This window comes from Perca fluviatilis, chromosome 16, assembly GCF_010015445.1.
Source record: "Perca fluviatilis chromosome 16, GENO_Pfluv_1.0, whole genome shotgun sequence".
In the NCBI taxonomy this organism is placed as follows: domain Eukaryota; kingdom Metazoa; phylum Chordata; class Actinopteri; order Perciformes; family Percidae; genus Perca; species Perca fluviatilis.
The window spans coordinates 5,035,928-5,055,496 of record NC_053127.1 but is presented as its reverse complement, the minus strand read 5'-3'; the positions used below and the strand labels follow the sequence as shown (position 1 = coordinate 5,055,496).

Sequence of the window (19,569 nt, the reverse complement as noted above, 5' to 3'; positions counted from 1 at the left end):
AAAGTACATTTTTAAATATAAATGGGTGAATTAAGGGTTTATTTCAACCAAACCAGATTGTTGGAACAGTGGAAAAGATGAACCAAGACGGCTTTTGGTGGTTTAATTTAGTTTCTGTCGACTATGAATGAAGTGTGTTTTACGATGATAAAATCACTGATTATTGACATGGAGTCTGGTGGAGTTTGGTGATGGTGATTTCGGGGTTATTTCATGTTAATCTAAAAGATCTTACTCTTTAACAAAAGGTCTACCTCTGTAGGGATCCTTCCATAATGTTGTCAGACACTTAGAATAATAATCTGAGTCTGTCAGCGGCAAAAACAGAACTTTTAGTGAACATTTGGACTTTTTTTAAGATACGTTTTTGGCCATTTTTAGGCCTTTATTGACAGGACAGCTGAAGACATAAAATCAGAGAGAGAGGGGGAATGACATGCAGCAAAGGAACGCAGGCTGGAGCCGAACCCGCTGCGTCGAGGAGCAAACCTCTACATATGGGCACCTGCTCCACCAACTGAGCTATCCGGGCACCCAATACTGGACCAATTTTGATGGCCATAGATCTTGTTCCTATCAGTCACTTGGACACAAAAACATGAGAAAATAGAGTCCAGGTTTTAACATACCAAAGTGTCCATTTACATTTAAAAGTGATGGTGAAGTGTGGCGAAAAAATTCTTTGCAATTTTACAAACAATATGTTTCTATGACAGTTCTAATAATGTTCTTTTATATTTAAAAAAAGTAAGTTTGATGGTTTTTAACTGCTATTAAACAAAGACTTTAAACTATATCAAAACGTTTCGATTTCTGCGCAACCTCCAGACTTAGCGAAAGAAATTGGACAGCAGAAAATCTGATCAAATGAAGATGAGAGCGATGAACAACTGTTTATTCAAATCTTACTGTGGTTTATTTAAGAGGAACTTCTGCATCAATTCACCAAACAACATGAAAAAATGACATTGATTGACAAGATTTACAATATATTCTGGGTACACATGATTTATGTAAAAGAATAAAATCTGGAGAACAAAGTTCAGTTGTTAATTTTACCATAAAATAGGACTAAAGTTCTGTTTAACAATAACTTTATCCATGGGTTAGGTTTAGGGGTTCAAACTTTTGTGTTCAATCTGGCTCAACATGATATTTAAACTGTTATCCCCCTGCAGCATGGACAATGAAACTTTCAACATGGATATTCTCCAGCTAGAGGGGTTAAAGGTCAGCCCTGAGTCCTCCTTTCCCGCCTTCCTCCTCCTCCTCCTCATCTACGTCTTCATCATCGTGTCCAACATTGGCCTGGTGGTGCTGATCTTCATGGAGCGGAGCCTCCAGGAGCCCATGTATCTACTCTTCTGCAACATGAGCATCAATGATGTTTTTGGCGCCACGACAATCATTCCTCGCATCTTGAGTGACATTTTTACTCCAATCCCAGACCGGTACATTCATTATTATGAGTGTGTCGTTCAGGCGTTTTGTGCTCACTTTCATGCAGGCATCTCTCACGCGGTTCTGATTATCATGGCCTTTGATCGTTATGTGGCTATCTGCAACCCGCTGCGGTACGCCACCATTATGACCAACAGGGTGGTAGTGGCGCTGTCGGTGTCGGCGTGGGGCGTACCTTTCTTTTTGGTGGCGATCGTCATAATCCTCAGCGTCCGTTTGTCACGCTGCAGGCGCTCAGTGACCAACCCGTTCTGCGACAATGCTTCCTTGTTCAAGCTGTCATGTGAAAACATTCTCATCAACAACATCTACGGTCTTGGCACCGCCATGCTCACGATGGCGTGCTCGCTCTGCAGCGTCACGCTCACCTACCTGAGGATTGCCATGGTGTGTTTGAGTAGTAAGAACAAAGCTCTGAACAGCAAAGCGCTGCAGACCTGCGGCACCCACCTGGCCATGTACATCCTACTGCTTTTGTCAGGCAACATCATCATCATCTTCCATCGTTTCCCCGACTTATCGGACGAAAGGAAGCTTGCATCCATCTTGTTACACGTGGTTCCTCCTTCCATGAACGCTGTTATCTACGGACTGCAAATCAAAGCGATCAGAGAACAAATTTACATAATATTTACGAGGAAAAAATTATTGTGGTGGTGTGAGATGAAATTACAAAATTGAATTAAATGTAAGGAAATGGTAATAAAATAAACTGTGATCCTGTTATGTCATGAAAATAGCTACAGTTGGGTTCCAATAGCTCTGTTTTAGGATCTTGTTCCAGGTTGGTTAAAGTTAACTTGTTTACACAAGTTTATATCTTGTTTGTACAAGTTATTATGTTGTTCCCGAACAAGATTTAAAAAAAGAATTCTTTTGTACCCTAGTATTTTCTTTGAAGAACCAGAGGAAGTGCACATTTTGCTTGAATAACTTAATACTAGCTTTTACAAATAACTATATATATGCTGCTATTTGCACTGAATAAACTTTAAGTTTGTAATATTTCCTTGTTAAAGGTTCTTTATGGGGGTAATAGTTTGGAGTACTTACATCTTTCATCACTTTCTCATGAACAGGTTTATATGATATTTTACGAAAAGTTCATCATCAACGTCTGATTTGAACCCAAACCATGATGGGTTTTATTAACTTAACTAAGTAGTTTTTGTGTCTAAACGGACCAAGAAGGAAGTGTACAGCAGATTTTCTACAGCTTGTTCTATGAACACATTGCTTTGAGAGTGCTGAGAGTGAAACCAGAACATTAAACAGAGAAAACAATGATAAGAAACTCACTATAATGCTACGTAAAGATTCAGGTGATCATAAACCATTCATTCAATTAGCTACGAAAAGCACTGTAATTCTTAAACATTCCACATATTTTTTGCTGCATGTACTCCAATAAACGCTGCTATATAAGAATGCTGCTGGCCGCGTAGGGAGAAGGTTGCTGTGGATAGGTGGTCATAAAACACAGGACTTTTAAGCCAGGGTGCAGAGTTTGCTTCCCGGGGAAAACAAAAGACTTTCACCCAGGAAATGTGTCTTCCTTGGGAGTGTTTTAATCCAAACCATGATCTTTTTCCCAAACTTAACTGGTTGTTTTGGTGCCTAAACTTAACCATTGTGGCCGTGTAAAGCTCACATTGTCTCCTAAACTTAACCGTAATGTCCTTTGAAACAACGGGCAACTCGTGGTGCTCTGTACCCGGCTCACAGTCACCTATTCTCGGGTTAACTGAATCACCAACTACCGCTGATACGATGGTTCAACATGCGGAGCAAACGTAGCCGGCATCGCAGAGCTCTGTAGCAGCTAAACACATCTACTTCGGTGGTCACTTTGTTTCATAGGATATCATACGCTTTGGTGTGCATACATCTTCATACTATACGTACGGACCCGTTCAGGAGAATGCGTTGACCAGAGACACCCAGCACATTGTCATTTCAAATATTGGTTAAAGCACATTTATGTTGTTTTTATTTATGGAGGAAATATTTATTCATAATTCAAATTGAAAGTCCAAAGAGAAATTGAAATTCCAAAGAGAAAACAAAGCAAGATCAAATTAAAAATATATATATATTTTTTTAATTTCCATTTGGCTTATCCATTTGGATTTAATATTTGGCTTTTGGATTTGAATTTAACATTGGCTTTTAAGTTTAATTTAATATTTGGCTTTTTGATTTCAATTTAACATTGGCTTTTAATTTTAATTTAATATTTGCCTTTTCGATTTCCATTTAACATTGACTTTTGATTTGGACTTGACACATGTCAATGTAAATGAGGAGGCATTGCCCAAAGACTGGTGGGAGGGTCTGAAACGAAAGGGGTGCAGAGGCACCTTATGAACAGCAGGGGGAGCTGACTGTTGGGGAGCACACTGTTAAGCGTCTGTCTGCAACTTCATCAGCAGGCTGGCTTGGCCTCTTATTTCACATGATAGAAACTGATGATGTAGGCTAAACACAAACGACATTTTATGCAATAACAGTGAAGTTTTCATGTAGTTACTATAATTGGACCCGTGTTAGTGAGGACTAGATTAGGACTGTATTTAAAGCTGATTCTGGTTCCCAACTTCGCCCAGGGAGCAGGGAGACGATCCCGGCCGCCACCAGCTGGCTGTCCCATCAGACTGAAGCTTCTGACAACATCGGAGAAAATGTGCAATTGGCACAAATTCAACACGTGAACTGGTTGCTATGGACTCGTCACTAGGGTTCCTCAGTCATTGTATATTTTATCCTCATGCCCTCTCAGCTGCTGCTTGTATCAGACTCTGGCTCTACAGCTGCCCCAACAGAGTTTGCCTCGGCGGTGGACGAGGAAACATCAACTGTAAAATCTACACATAAAATCTTGCTAAATTTAGCCGCATTACCATGACCGGAAGAAAAAATCTTGTATCCTTTTCTGCGACATAGCCTAGGCCTACTCTTCGCTACAACTAACGTTCCAATCAGCTAGTCTCATAAAATATAAAATGACTGAGGAAGTCTAGTGACAAGTCCATAGCAACCAGTTCACGTGTTGAATTTGTGCCAATTGCACATTTTCTCCGATGTTGTTAGAAGCTTCAGTCTGACAGGACAGCCAGCTGGTGGCGGCCGGGATCGTCTCCCTGCTGGCCGCCAGTGATGCTTACAGACACCGCTGTCAGCTGGAAGTCTGAAAAAGTACACAGGCTGTACAAAAGGCTGTCAATCAGGAGTGATAGTTGTGAGAAGCCTACATGTCGCAGAATAGCGTGGACACGCACCTCACACCGCGCGCACCACCCAGAGAAAAAAGTGAGAGAAAGAAAAAGGAGAGGTCGCAGTTCGGACGATGACTGACTACCCGGTTGAGGTTATGTGTGTGTCCTCAATATCTGGCCACACACAAACACATGTAGCAGAGCTACCCACACCCATGTTTCTACTGTTGCTTAATTAGCCTAAATAAAACATCAAAAGAGAGAAGATGTCTCCGTCTGTGTTTTAAACAGACACACCTAGGACGAAGTTGGGAACCAGAATCAGCTTTAAATACAGTCCTAATCTAGTCCTCACTAACACGGGCCCAATTATAGTAACTACATGAAAACTTCACTGTTGTTGCATAAAATGTCGTTTGTGTTTAGCCTACATCATCAGTTTCTATCATGTGAAATAAGAGGCCAAGCCAGCCTGCTGGTGAAGTTCCAGACAGACGCTTAACAGTGTGCTCCTCAGCAGTCAGCTCCCCCTACTGTTCATAAGGTGCCTCTGCACCCCTTTCGTTTTCACCCTCCCACTAGTCTTTGGGCCACGCCTCCTCATTTACATTGACATGTGTCAAGTCCAAATCAAAATTAAATGGAAATCGAAAAGGCAAATATTAAATTAAAATTAAAAGCCAATGTTAAATTGAAATCGAAAAGGCAAATATTAAATTAAAATTAAAAGCCAATGTTAAATTGAAATCGAAAAGGCAAATATTAAATTAAAATTAAAAGCCAATGTTAAATTGAAATCGAAAAGGCAAATATTAAATTAAAAGCCAATGTTAATTTCTTTTTTTAATAATATTTTTAATTTGATCTTGCTTCGTTTTCTCTTTGTACTTTCAATTTCTCTTTGGACTTTCAATTTGAATTATGAATAAATATTTCCTCCATATTTATTGGCTATTGTTTAAGAATTAATAAAATGCTAAAAGGAGTCTTTTACCGGACGACATAGTTGTGAATGAATGGCCACAATAACAGGATGTAGAATAATATCAAGACACTGGAAATTGACTTACTCATGCTGTTTTAAAGAATGGATGGAGTTGATGACAAAAATATCTACATTTGAAAGTTTTACATACAGAGTAATGGGGAGAGAATATATGTTCAGAGGAGTGTGGAGCTCCTTTTGGGATGTAATAAAAGACATGTCTGTCTCATTTTGTTTACTGGCACCTGGTATATTAGATTGATAAGATTGGTAACTCGTACTATTAAGGCATGTATATTTAGATTTTTATGGGTTTGTATTCCTTGTTGTTTGTAATGTTTGTTTTTTAAATGCAGAAAGGAGATAAGAGACTTGACTCTGAGTTTAATGGATCCAGTTGTTTTACCAATTTGGAACCACATCCAGAGTAGTAACTTAAAGTGACACAGTAAGTTGCAGTGTTGTAGTCGAGTCACCAACTGTCGAGTCCGAGTCGAGTCTTGAGTCCCCAGTGTTCGAGTCTCAAGTCCCCAGTGCTCGAGTCACCAAAGAGTACGAGTCGAGTCACCATTAACTGAGTTTGAGTCGAGTCTCGAGTCCCCAGTGTTCGAATCTGAGTCCAAGTCTGAGTCACCAAAGAAGAGTCCCCAGAGTCCAAGTCGAGTCATCAATGTTGAGGCTGTGTTGAATTCCAAGACTGCCTACACTTCTCCACTTTGGCACCTTTAAAGAGCTGATATACTAATAACAGAGGGCTACATTAAACAGAAATGACCACACTGTAATGATTGCAAAGGGAGTTTATCTACTGACTTTTATCTGCCACACAGCATAATTTTTTCATTGATTACATATACACTTTGCAACACAGTAATACAGCTGCGACCTATATAACCTTATCATATCACTAACGTCACCCATCGTGGACATGCTCTACATCCCAGCACATTCTCCCAAACCAGCTCCCAATCTGGGTTCGAGGGGCAGACACCGTCACCACATTTAAGAGTAAACTGGAAACCCTCCTCTTTGATAAAGCTTATAGTTAAGGAGTGAGGAGTTGCAGTGTTCGCCTAACCCGGCCAACCTGCTTCTCTTTGTAGTTATCAGATTTATTTATCATATAATCAATAATATAGCGAGAGTAGAGGGAGGCAGGCCAGTACAGCCCGATCCGGCAGGGGAGTTCAAGCCCGATCCAGCACCTCTCTCTAAGCTAACCTGCCTCTCTTAGTTATGCTATTATAATTCTAGACTGCCGGGGAAGTTCCTTCCTTCCTACGACACACTGAGCTGCTCTCCCATCTCTGTTTTCACTTATTTCCTTTTGTATGCATCCTGTCCCAGAAATGCTTGTTACTAACCTAGCTCTGGGGAGTTTACTCACCGGAGTCCTTATGTTTCTTCTTCCCTGCAATTCCCGGCCGCATCCTGCTGCGTCCTGCTGCGTCCTGCTGCTACATCCACCCATGGTCTGCAGTGCCACGTTACATCCCGCAACGCCCTGCTGTGATGTTCATACGCACAGAGTAGTCAAGATCCGGTATTGGAGACTGCACTATTCAGTATGACACGATGTGCCCTGCTATGACATGAACTTCCACGATGACCTTCTAAGTCACTGTTCCATTATCTTTAATGTTACTATTATTTGCCACTGTTCATCACACCCCCAACCAGCCCCGTCAAACACCGCCTATCAAGAGAATGGGTCTGCCGAGGTTTCTTCCTAAAAGGGAGTTTTTCCTCGCCACTGTTGCAACAGCCACTGCTAATGCTTGCTCTTGAGGGAATTACTGTAATTGTTGGGGTTTTGGAATTCATAGAGTGTGGTCTAGACCTAATCTATCTGTAAAGTGTCTCGAGATAACTCTTGTTATGATTTGATACTATAAATAAAATTGAATTGAATTGAATTCTTTGTGTCGCATAATTTTTTTTCCAAATGGCAACATTGGTGATGCGGAGCATTAGTAAAGCCACTGCATAGCAAAGCGCCGTCAGAAGAATTTGACTCGCTCTGAAACGTGTTTTAAAAGTTTCTGTAGTGTTCCACAAACCATTAAGATCCATTAAAAAGGAGTTCCACAGTATTGCAGGTGAATAATGTAAACCCTTTGAAATAAAAGATTAGGAATTATAATTCTGTTAATGACATGCTGCTGCAACCTCAGAACGGGATTAGTAGTAGGCTACTTTTTCACCCCTGCAGGATTGCAACTATGAAATAGATTATAGGTTCAATACCATTCCACCAGTTTGCACCAGTAATATTATACTTGTGATTAAATATATAATTAATATAATATATTGGAACTTACGCATTGACTCAAGCAGCAATTTCCTCACACCAATTCTTGCTCTTCTGCAGCAGCAGCCATGTTGCTTTTTTACAAAATATATGTTCAAACTCGCTGTATTTGCATGAGTATTTCCAGTTCCAGAGGGGTAAAGTACGGCGACCGATTTTTTTGTAGTTGTTGCCATGGTGAATCGTAGTATCATGGCTCCATTCATGCTGCCTTTTTATAGTGGTGGTTCATGCGCTTAACTCTGAGTCAACCTACTCTGAGTTGATTGAACCAACTCAAATCAGCTGTTCTGGAACCGAAAACTCTGAGTTTCCCATCTCAGGGTAAATCAACTCAGAGTAAAGGGTTAGACTCAGAGTTCGTTAAACCTCCTTCATGAAATGGGCCCCAGAGGCCTGTACTATGAAGCAAGATTTGGCATTAACGAGGAAACTTCAGGTTCAACCCAGGGTTTTGTGTATCATCATGTGGCTCACTTGTTAACTAAATAGTTGAAATTGTAGAAAATTCTTCAGATTGTTCACATAATAATATTTCGAGACACATACACACACTGCTGCAGGGGGGGATTAATGTGCAGGAGGCATAGCTGAAAACATCACCTGGGGAAGACATGCAAGACGCTTTCATAAAGCAATAAATAGGACAATTAATCACATACTAATTTCTCAGATTCGGTTAAATGAACATCAGTTTTGATGTTTTCTGTTAAAGGTTTTTTTGTCTCACTTTAAATATTTGTATATTTGAAACCTGCCATTGTTGGCGTGTTATCAAGATGCATACTCGCTTTGTAGCATGTTTATCAACGCTGTTTGGCCTCCATTGACTTACATCACCTTGCAATTGCATTTGAATTGACGCCGTGAGTAGTATGAAAGGGCAAAAATCCGTGTAAAGAAGTTGGTCGGGGTGGTAGATAGGTCAAACACAGGACTTTAACCTAGGAGACCGGGGATCATGTCCTGCGTGTGACGTTTCTTAAACTCAACCGTCGCTTTCTTCTCACGATAACACGCCAAGTGTACGTGTAGACATACACTCAGATAGCTCAAAATGCGTACAGATAACACGCCACTTGGCTTAAGAAAGTGGGCGTGTATGTTTACGCGAAGTCATGATATCACGTAGAGATATATGCTGCGTTCATAGACATTGGAAAAACATTTTTCCGAGCGAAAACGTCACTATTCACGTCACTTTCTGTGGGAATCAGAGGTGGGAAACTCGGGCTGGATTTTGCTAAGCAAGTTTCCCAGTTGGTGACGCGTTGTACAATGTCTTTGTTGTTAGAACTATTTGCAATATAAACTAAGTTGGGCTACCATGAGTTTATATTTTTATAAAACAACAATTAACTTACATTGACGTTTGATGGAGGCGACTTTGGTGCACTGAACATATTTCAATGACAAACTGTTTATTGCGGACAAACGCCCCTGCCAAGAAACATACACAGACATAAAATGTTTCAAATTATTCATAAATAGGCCCATGTATAAAAAAAACAACACCTCATCCGTGTCCTCTCCCATTGGTTGTCCTGCAGATAACACAAACAAACACCTGGCGATGCGCTATTTGTATGCTCGTATAAGAAAACAGCAGCAGATCTTTTGTTATTGTGGCCTCCATGTTTTTACACACCTGATGCTCTAGGCTACGGCCAACCGTTGGTGGTAGTCATGCAACAATTTGTTATGCCAAACACCAATATAACAGAAGAAGAACACGCATCCCGACTATGTGAACGCTGGCAGTCGGAAAAACAACGTAACCACGGGGGGGCGGTCCCTGTTATTCCCAGGTGGCATGAATGCAGAAATATATTAAAATTACCATTGCCAGCATCACACTTCATGTTGATCTAAATGTGTTTGTGCTGAATTATCTCTGACAAAAGTCCAAAATTGTCCAAAATTGTCACAAAAGCCAGTAGAATAATTGGCATCCAGCAGCTCTCGCTCTCACAAAGATCTTTGACAGATGTGTTTTTCAGAAGGTGTGGGCAGGCGTGGTTTTCTCCAGGGCACTTGGCTCTCCAGCACAGCTGCAAGCAATCTCCTAATCAAGCCTCAGCACAAGTACTCCTGAGATCCAGGCAGCCAGCACCAGTTTGTTTCAGTCACTCACATGGTAACATACTCTTGGCCAAAATGCCTAGTAATTTTAGTGAAACATTTGTTGTTGTAGATATCCCTGTGTTAACACTTTTTTTTATTGATTCTCTGTGCACAGTCGTTTGGAGTCAACGTCACTTACGCTACCTCCTACTCCACCAGCCCTTTGTTTCGTGCCCGGCTCGCCTACCTCCACTCCTCCGACCGTTGGACTACCACCTTCCCTTTTTACAAGATTTTCTGTTTAGTTAAGCATTCATTAAAACCATGTAACCACCGCAAACCTTCTAGTCGGTGTCCGCTCTTGAGTCCAGACTTAACAGACACAACACACTCCTTGCAGGAAAGACAACAATGAATGATGGAAAAAAGTATTTATTATTTTAAAATATACAGCCCTTACAAATACTTAAAAAGTCTCCTTCTGTGGAGGGATGCCCAACACACACACACACTGTGGTACCATTTACTACAGGTGTTGCACTCAATCTGAAAGAGAAACGCTAAAAATGTTCAATGACTTTGTTATTCTGAGAGTTCACCTGCTGATTTTAAGGTAACCTAAACATGGTGGATCCCATTTTTCCAGTCAAGCCTTGGTCTGCAGCTGAAATATGCTACTTACCCAGTCATCCATGTCAGCCCCTGAGCTCTCCTCCCCACAAGCCCGACACAGCTGGGACAAGTCATCTGTAAAATATGATACAGGCAATAATGTAGTGTAACTTGAATACTGACAACATTTAAGTACACCTGGTAGAGTACGCCATACCTGTGTCATTCAACGAGGACATTGCCGTGTCCAGTCTCAATTTTGCAACACCCTTGGTCCACAGGGTACTAAACACTGTCAAGTTTTAAGATCAGCTCTGCAAGCTAAAAACTCTGTTAAGTATAATAATGATAACTTTGATGATTCATGGCCACATAGATATTCACATTGTTACCTTACACACACACTCCACATGATGTTGTGTCCTTCTGTTTGGTATGGGTAACCATGGAGCATGTCCATTTCCCGATAGCCGGATAACGTTTTCGGACCAGGGCTCTACATCGAGCATCAAATGATTAGTCTTCCAGTTTTAACTTAAGCCGTGTAAGATCTTTTCAATCCAAGGTGAGTTGAATGTTAAAATGACTACACTGGGACAAGCTAATGTCTAGGTAAACAATCACAAGTGCTTTGTTCTTCCCTCAATATTCTCCAAAGTGAGGACTTGATTATTAAAGCTGGTATTTTACCCACCTTGTCACATCCCTGCAATGATCAATTTGTTGTTTCGTGGCCCCAAATTGGTCCACGTACAAGGACCTCTTCTCCTTGAGATACATGATGTATGGAAATGTAGTTACAAATTATAGCAAACCCTTGTACACCAGCTGTTGTCATAATTTTTATCTGAATCTGTTAACATTTAAGATAGCTTACAATGAGTGTCCAGTGTCCCTGGTGGCAAACTGCTCCAGCAGCCATATCATGTTTGAAAAGGTCATGGTATAGGCTTCAATAATGCTTGCCCCCATTCTACGGCCCACAATGCATAGGTATGCATTCACAACATATAAGTACAAGCGTGACCTGTGAGCCATGGTTTCTTACTACTTAAAAACAGATTCATCAGACAATAACAAAGTGTAATTACAAACTGGGGACACATAAGGCATTGTTACTGTACCTTGTTGTGAAACTCTGAGCCCTGGTCTGTTAGCAGTCTAATTGTTGCACCAAATTTGTAAAATAAAAAAAAATTAAAAGAAATACAATTTGACACCTCGACTCCAGTTTTGCTTTTGAGTGGGTAGGCTTCTGCCCATTTGATGAAATAATCAACCATGACACATGTACTGATTACCACCATCTGTTAGTGTGACTTTACCCACCAGATCCATCCCAACAAGTTCCAGAGGCTCTGAAAGCTGAGAAAATTTATAAAAAGAAGAAATGAGAATATCAATGTTTTAAAAAGTGAATGTATGCCATCCTTTCCTTTACCTCTGTTGGATTGTCTTTTCTTTAACATGTGCCCTCTTCAACTGGCACTGACGACACTGAGCAACATAAAATACACACATTTATGAATGATGATGATCATTGAAAACATTTGTTTAGTGTTACATCCACAGACCGGCCTTGTACATTTGCAAAAATACACATTACAATCCCCGGTGCTTCATGAATGTACATAGGTGAATTAACTATGTTATCACTAATAATTATGTGTAAAGGACACGGTACAATTGATGAGTGTGTATTCCTCCTCAACATTTTGAGGATACCAACTCACCCACTCCTCCATTCCAGGCCAATAGTAGCGGCTGATTATAGCACTGTGGGTTTTCTCCAATCCACAGTGTCTGGCTACAGTGAAATTGGCCTCTTCTGCAGTCAGTACAACTTTGGCCAGGTGCTCTGACTTATTTCTTTTTCGCCTGCAAATGTAGTACAGGTCTCCATCTGGTGTTACAAAGTCATAATATTAGATTTACTTGGAGTTGTAGCATAACAGATTATCATGAATTTCTGCAGTGCATAATGCATGTTTCTTTATCCTGAAGGTTTCAGCTCTTCTCTTAATCACATACTTCTCCTTACTGGTTAATCCTTTGGGATACTGGTTATGCAGTTTTGAGATCCAGCACCTCTCGAACAATTTTAGGATCCATCTTTGTGGCCCTACCTCCACCTGTCTAACCTACCTCCTGCTCACCCTAAAGTCTTGACTAACACACACACAAGCAAAAACAAGACAATACACAGAGACAGAGAGACAAAAAGGCACAACAAGCCTACAATACCAGCCTTTCTCAGGAACGCACCTCAATTACTCACCCGCTATCACTCACAAGACAACCACTGTTACATAAATACTATATAAACTATAAAATATAAACAGTCAGTTACACACTATCGCTCTCTTCACTAAGTATTCTCGCTCACTATCGTCTATCTACTATCCAACGTACTCAACAACCCACAAAATGGTGACCTGCAACTCAGATGTTTATAGTCTACCCTTCACCCCTGATTTTAGTTGCTACATCTGTGCATCCAACTTCCCTAAGTGCAAAATCAATTACACTCCTGTTTAATTTGGGTGAAAGTTTGTACAGATCAATCTTAAGAAATTAATGTGTAATATAGTACTGTCCAGGAATAATCGTTTTTCATTAAGCTTTTTTTTGCCTTTAATTCAAGTTCAAAGTCGAAAGTATTTATTGTCCCATGCACGGGGACAAATGGGTCTGTTGTCCCGGGCCCACAGTAGGGGGAGGGGGGGGACAGAACTGGGCCCTCATTAAATTATGGAATAATTTAAAAAGAAAATTTAAAATAGGCCTTTTTGTGGAAATTTTTTTATATTTGAGTTACATAAAAGCTTTTTATTTGTTTTCTTCCTAATTGTCCTTGAAATAGTGGTCAAGAACCCCCCCACCCCAACAAAAAAATGGTTTGGCCACAGATCAAAATTTGATGTTGTCAGTAGATTTGAAGTTCGGTATGTTCAAAATGTCCGGTCAGCACAAGTCCGGTGCTCAGAAAAGGAAAGAAAAGAGAAGAAGAGAAGAGGCCTTAGAGATTTTCTAAACAGTTGTTTAAAAAAAGCTGGAACTAGTAAAGTCAAGGTAGAGCAAGGTAAGAAACAGCGCAGCCAACGTTTACGGGCCGTGTAACATAAGCTAACAGGCCAGCTCTCATGTTAACGTCCATTAGCTTGTATAAAGCCTGACACAACATGTTATCTTTGACAGAAACAGGTGAGTTTGGTAGCTCCGTCAGAGAGGAGGAGACAGAGAGGAGAGAGAGCCAGCTGCAGTCAGGTGACAGACAGAGTGATGCGGGAGGGGCCCGCTGCCTCGCAACGGAGGGACAGAGTCAGGCTACGAGAGAGAGAGAGAGAGATGCGGGAGGGACCCGATGCCCTGTCGGAGATTCTGAGCAGGATGGATCAGAGACTGATCACACACTTAATTTCAGTGAGAGAGGTAGAGCAGAGGAGAGGAAGAGCAAGGGAAAAGGAGAGATCTGGCCGTGGGGAGGGCCCTTCTAAGATTATTTCGTCCCGGGGCCCAGGCAAGACTGTCAGCTGGCCTGGTCCCATGAACCTAACGATTCAGAATTGTTCAAAACTTCGTAGGAACAGCTGACGAGAGCCAGTGAATGCAGGAGTGAGAGAGAGAAGGGATGACATGCAGCAAGTTGTTGTCTTTACTTCAGTCACGGTATTGGGTCAATACAACAGATGTTCTACCACAAGTTAATCTGGGAAGCTGCACTCCGTTTTGCAAGCAGCGGTCTTCACTCTGCGTTCGAGCTGCAGCGTCAACAAACACCTCAGATTGTTTAAACCTAATTACAAACACATTAAACAGGATTATGACACATAAGAATGACAAGATGAACATTTGAACGATTTATTTACGTATGCAGTATATAAAACAGGCATTGATACAGTCACCTACATGATCATTCCTGGCCAGGGTTTCTCATGGCATGCCTACGTCGCATCTGGAAGATCACCAGTTACTCCGAAAACCAATTAAACCCTAACACTGATACACGATTAGTTTCTCGTGAGCATGAGAGAAAGTCACTCGTGTGTACCCGAAAGGTAATTTGTCATCCACACCAGAAAGTATCTTGTGTGCACCAGAAACGAAGGAAGTTTCTCGTGCACAGGGGAAAGTATCTCGTGCTCATGAGAAAGTTCCTTGTGTGCACCAGAAAAAAAAATTTCATGCGCACAAGAAAAAAAAATCCTCAAGTCCCTTTAGGGGCTCTGTATAGATATGTGCACAAGATCTTATTAATCAGTGAGTTTACATGCAAAAAGTAAAATGTTTGTCCCAGATTTTATTTGAATTTTATTGAAGATCACAAACCAGGATTATCCTGTATTTTTAATCTTCTAATCACTTTGTTGTTGACACATTTGTATGTTTTGATATACAACATGCCATGATAATATTTCACAAACTTTTACTTTGATTAAACTTGATTTGTTGCCTGATATCATTATTGTAATTAATCCAATCATCTATTTTAAGTATTAAGGATTAAATATCAGGCTGAACACTTTAATAAAAGATCAGTTTTAGAATATTTTAAATTCTGAATATTCTTTCATATAAGGGACAATGTAGAGTTTGTACCCAATGTTGTCACTTTATATACAAATATTTCTGATACTGTTATATTGTTTGAATAATGCTATTTTAATGAAGAATGTTTTAAATGTTGTCAAATAGATATTTTCATTTCCATATTATTGACTCCTGACAGCATTTGACCCAACAACCCAGACTCTTGGTCAGTTGTAAAGTGTTAAAGTATAAAGTCTCTGGCGAGCCAGAGAAACACTACAGCACCGATTCAGTCAGCCAAATATCATGGAAGTAAACATGGAAGAGTAGAAACTTTTTTGGCATATGTGCCAGGCAAGCACCTTCATTGAACTAAATGGGCGCAATTTTGTGATCTAGTATCCAGTGTATATAATACATCCATGGGAAAATGGATAAATGATACATTTTGTAATTAAATACCTCAAACGGCCCCAATTATCCACAATGTTGTCTATGTTACCACACATGTTACATGCTATTTACAAATGTTTGGCAGCAGAAGGAGAAACAGACAAATTGTGAGACATATTCAAACATTATTTTACCATTTATTTTAATATTGGCTCATCCATTCATACAGTATGTGGCAAAAATAGTTCTCCAATGAAAAGGGGCCGTTGGTTAAATTGCCCTGCCACACAATTGTTTTTGCTTGTATTTTTTTTTAAATATGTTAGGTCCATGTGTTTTTTGTTTTTTTTTAACCTTTATTTATTCAGGGAAGGTTCAATGAGAGGCAGCCTCTCTTTCACAGGAACGCCCTGATCACATTCACACAGTTACACATTCATACCTGGAAGCTGCCCAGTCTGATCTGCTGGCCACTGAGCAGCTCCATTGGAGCAGTTGGAGTTAAGGGCCTTGCTCAAGGGCACCTCAGTAGTGGTAATGAGGGAGGGACACTGTTCTCTCACTTGCCCCACCCAGATTTGATCGGTCTGGGGATTGAACCGATGACCTCCCCATCACAAGCTTGCGTCTCTAACCTTTAGGCCACCACTGCCCTGTTTGTGTTATGTCGTGAATGTGAAAATGAACCGTTACCTCCTCTGTCAGCTCTAGCCACTGAAAAGAAATTAGCGGAGAAATCAGGCCAATTACAGAAGCTGGTCAGTCTGACATCATGTTGCCTGAGTTCATTACTATTCATGAGCTTGCCCAATTGCACTGGGTAAAGGATGCTGATAGCCAGGCTCTCATTGGCTAGCTGTTAGCCAATCTGGCACAATTCGAGCTGAGTCTCCCTGCAGGCTTTCTATACCACGCTAGAATGGATTGAAACAAGGTAACCAAGGCATTTTTTCCACAAAAAATGTTAGAGTCCATGGTAGAACTTCAAACATTACCACAAAGTAATGAAATACGTGTGGACTGGCACCTCTAACGTATTTCATTAAAAGGATGACTAAAGGCACAATGAGTAATATGACCAGGCCCCTTGGAAGTGCGATGAGCTTTGAAGCAAAAAGAACATTGTGGCTAAACAGTGGAATTACAATTTAAAAATAAAACGGAAAAACTAAAAACTGACTTTTAAATAGTTACTTTGTCAAGTCGTACTTATTATAAAAAAAAAAGAATAAAAATGGACAACTTAACTGCTTCAAGAAATGCCATATTTTCAAGTACTGAACCTGTTGCGGCAGTGCAGGTAAAGCCTGGGTAAATTAGTTAATTTTAGCTTACTTTATGAAAAATCGCCCCCTCACAATTTTTACCTGCACCCTTAATCATTTTACCCTGGCGCCAGGCCTGGAGTGGAGAGCTAGTCTGGATGTGTCGGATGTCCATTACATTCTGCTCTCTGTGTGTTGCCATCATAGATATAGAACAATTATATTGTATATTATATATTAATATTATTACAATAATATACAATTAATATTATATTGTTCTATATCTATGGTTGCCATTCTCATAATCCCTTCACTCTGGGAAACAACAACCTTTGAGCTAGCAAGTTACATGCTGAAAAGTTTTGAAGAAGATTTGCAACAAGGAATGCCTGCTTGGTTTTTCCGGGGAATTATTGTAAAGATTTACAAAGAATAGGTTTACGGCATTTCCTCTCTAACTGGGATGTTTTGGGACCGATTGGTAAGATTGCTGTGGACGAGGTACACACGGTGATACACTGGAAAGAGCAAATTACATTTAACCATATATCCAGCTAATTTAAATAGCTCACGTTGCTGTATTGTGTCAACAATGAACTTAATTTAATGTTGTATGTGGCATTTTCTTTTCCGGGGTGCAAATGTTCCACTAAAACAAGTTCCTTCCTGAGACTATTTTGCAGAGCCACTGTCATTGCGTCCAAAATTTAGCGCCGCACAATACAATTGTGATTGGTTTAAAGAAATGCACAAACCCAGTGTTTTTTAATTCTGTATCCAGTTCTTTTCATACATTTACAGGGCTCTCAAGTTTTGAACAGAGTTCAGAGTGAGATTTTGGCGGCAGGGGTTTGGGTGGGGACGGAGTCTGATCTGATAAATGACGCATAAATTCGTACAAATAAAAAAGTTTATTTTATTCAGTATTTGTGTGTGTGTGTGTGTGTGTGTGTGTGTGTGTGTGTGTGTGTGCATGCGCGCAATAATTAATACTATGCATTGTCTGGATAAAATATAATGAAATAGCCTAGGCCAAAGGTTTTCACAATGGGGGCCGAGAGGTTGTGCAGTAAAAATAAAAGGAAAGAAAAAACAAAATATGTACTGTTATAAAAGTATTATGGGTAGGCCTATTATAAAATGGGTATCTTTATAAAAATATAAAACTGTCAGAGTAGCCCTGCAGCCAATTCAACATGTAGCTATTATTATAATAATAATAATAATAATAATAATAATAATAATAATAATAATAATAATAATAATAGGCGCAAAAGCTACCCAGTGTTTCCTCTGTTGATTTCTGCCGCCACAGTATCAGGAATAGGGCAGACGCACAACAGGGTTTCCGCTATGTAGCTACATGTATTAAATCAAGTCATAATTACACGACTATACAGAGCCGTGTGCTCTACTGAAGTCAAGCGAACTGTCCTCCGCGCTCTCTCCCCTCAACTGGAACAATGACAGGATGTCATCACTCGCGAAGTCATGGCAACCAGATAAACAGTACACTTGTCACTCAATCTCAGGCAAAGTCTCAAACAGCGACGAAAGCTGCAACTTGAAATCCGCACTCACTCAGCTTGTGCGTGGCAGGCACTAGCGGCCAATTAAAATAAGCCCAAAAAAAAATGTATTCAGGTTCCCCCTGCATTCAGACAGCCAGACACTAATAACGTTAAGACACTACTTGCCTTGCTGGTGTGATGGGGTGGCTACGGGAGGACTTGATGGGGAGAGTGCAGCCGAGCAGGATGGTAACTCATGTAAGCTCTGGTAACTCTGGTCACTTGTAACCACGTTACTTAAAATGTCCTCCTCCTGCTCCTTGGGGCATTTCTTGCTGAATTTAAATGAAAACAATCTGCTTTGCTTTTCTTTGCTTTGCGTTTCATATTAGCAAGCTAATAGCTACAATCTGTGTCTGTCTCATTGAGCTTGCTTGAAAAGCTTGTGCGCAAACGTCATTCATTTCATTGGATCACTTGCTGGTGACGATGCAGCCTGTGGGCAGGCTTAATAGTCCACACGTGGGGTACAAGCCGCTAATTGGCTGAGAAGCTTTCACTCAAAGCTTTTCTCAGGTTGCTTATTGGATGAACTGCTAGAATTAAAATCACTCACTACTCACTATAGGCCTGGGTCAAAAGGGGCGGGCCTGTCCTAAAATGCCCAATGGTAGCGGCGCGGGTGGTGGCAGGGCGTTCTGAACTCTATGGGGAACTCACTTGATTCCTCTACCTGTTCCACTGTTAAAAATAGCGGCGCAACTTGGTGGGCGTTATCCTGGTAATTTCTTTGCGTGAGAAATACAAGGTGTGGCGTGTGAACGGGTTGAAATGCATGTGTCTCACGCCCAATGCGTGAGACTTGAGAGCCCTGCATTTATGTTAATGACCCACTAGAAGTGTGTGGCTGTATCACTGTATCTGAAGATAGCGTGCACTCTGCCTGGATCTTCTTATTTTGCTCTGACCTTCATAAATGTAGCGAACAGGTGCCAAATCATAGGGAAGCGTCTGAGAAAAAGCTACGAAATGGACACAGGGCTTACTTATCTTTAATACAAATGTACCTTTAAAAGTTAAAAGACAGCTGAACAAGTTGATTGAAGGAAGACAAGTTTAAAAATCATATCAAATAAGTTTTTTGAAGGACAGTTCTTTCTTAATTCCAAATGGACAAATTCTAAATGTTCTCTCCCAGTCAGGACACTGTGTCGATGTCTTT

At 40.5% G+C, this 19,569-nt stretch overlaps 1 protein-coding gene across 1 annotated transcript; it reads left to right on the top strand.

Moving 5' to 3' along the window:
* The first annotated feature begins 1,179 nt into the window (after positions 1-1,179).
* LOC120544283 (olfactory receptor 52N5-like) lies at positions 1,180-2,142 on the top strand. The gene has a single exon (XM_039777919.1). The coding sequence runs from the start codon at positions 1,180-1,182 to the stop codon at positions 2,140-2,142; it is 963 nt and encodes a 320-aa protein (XP_039633853.1).
* Positions 2,143-19,569: the final 17,427 nt, after the last annotated feature.

What these genes read in the sequence shown, in the direction of transcription:
- LOC120544283 (XM_039777919.1), top strand. Translation starts at nt 1,180, where the DNA reads ATGGACAATGAAACTTTCAACATGGATATTCTCCAGCTAGAGGGGTTA.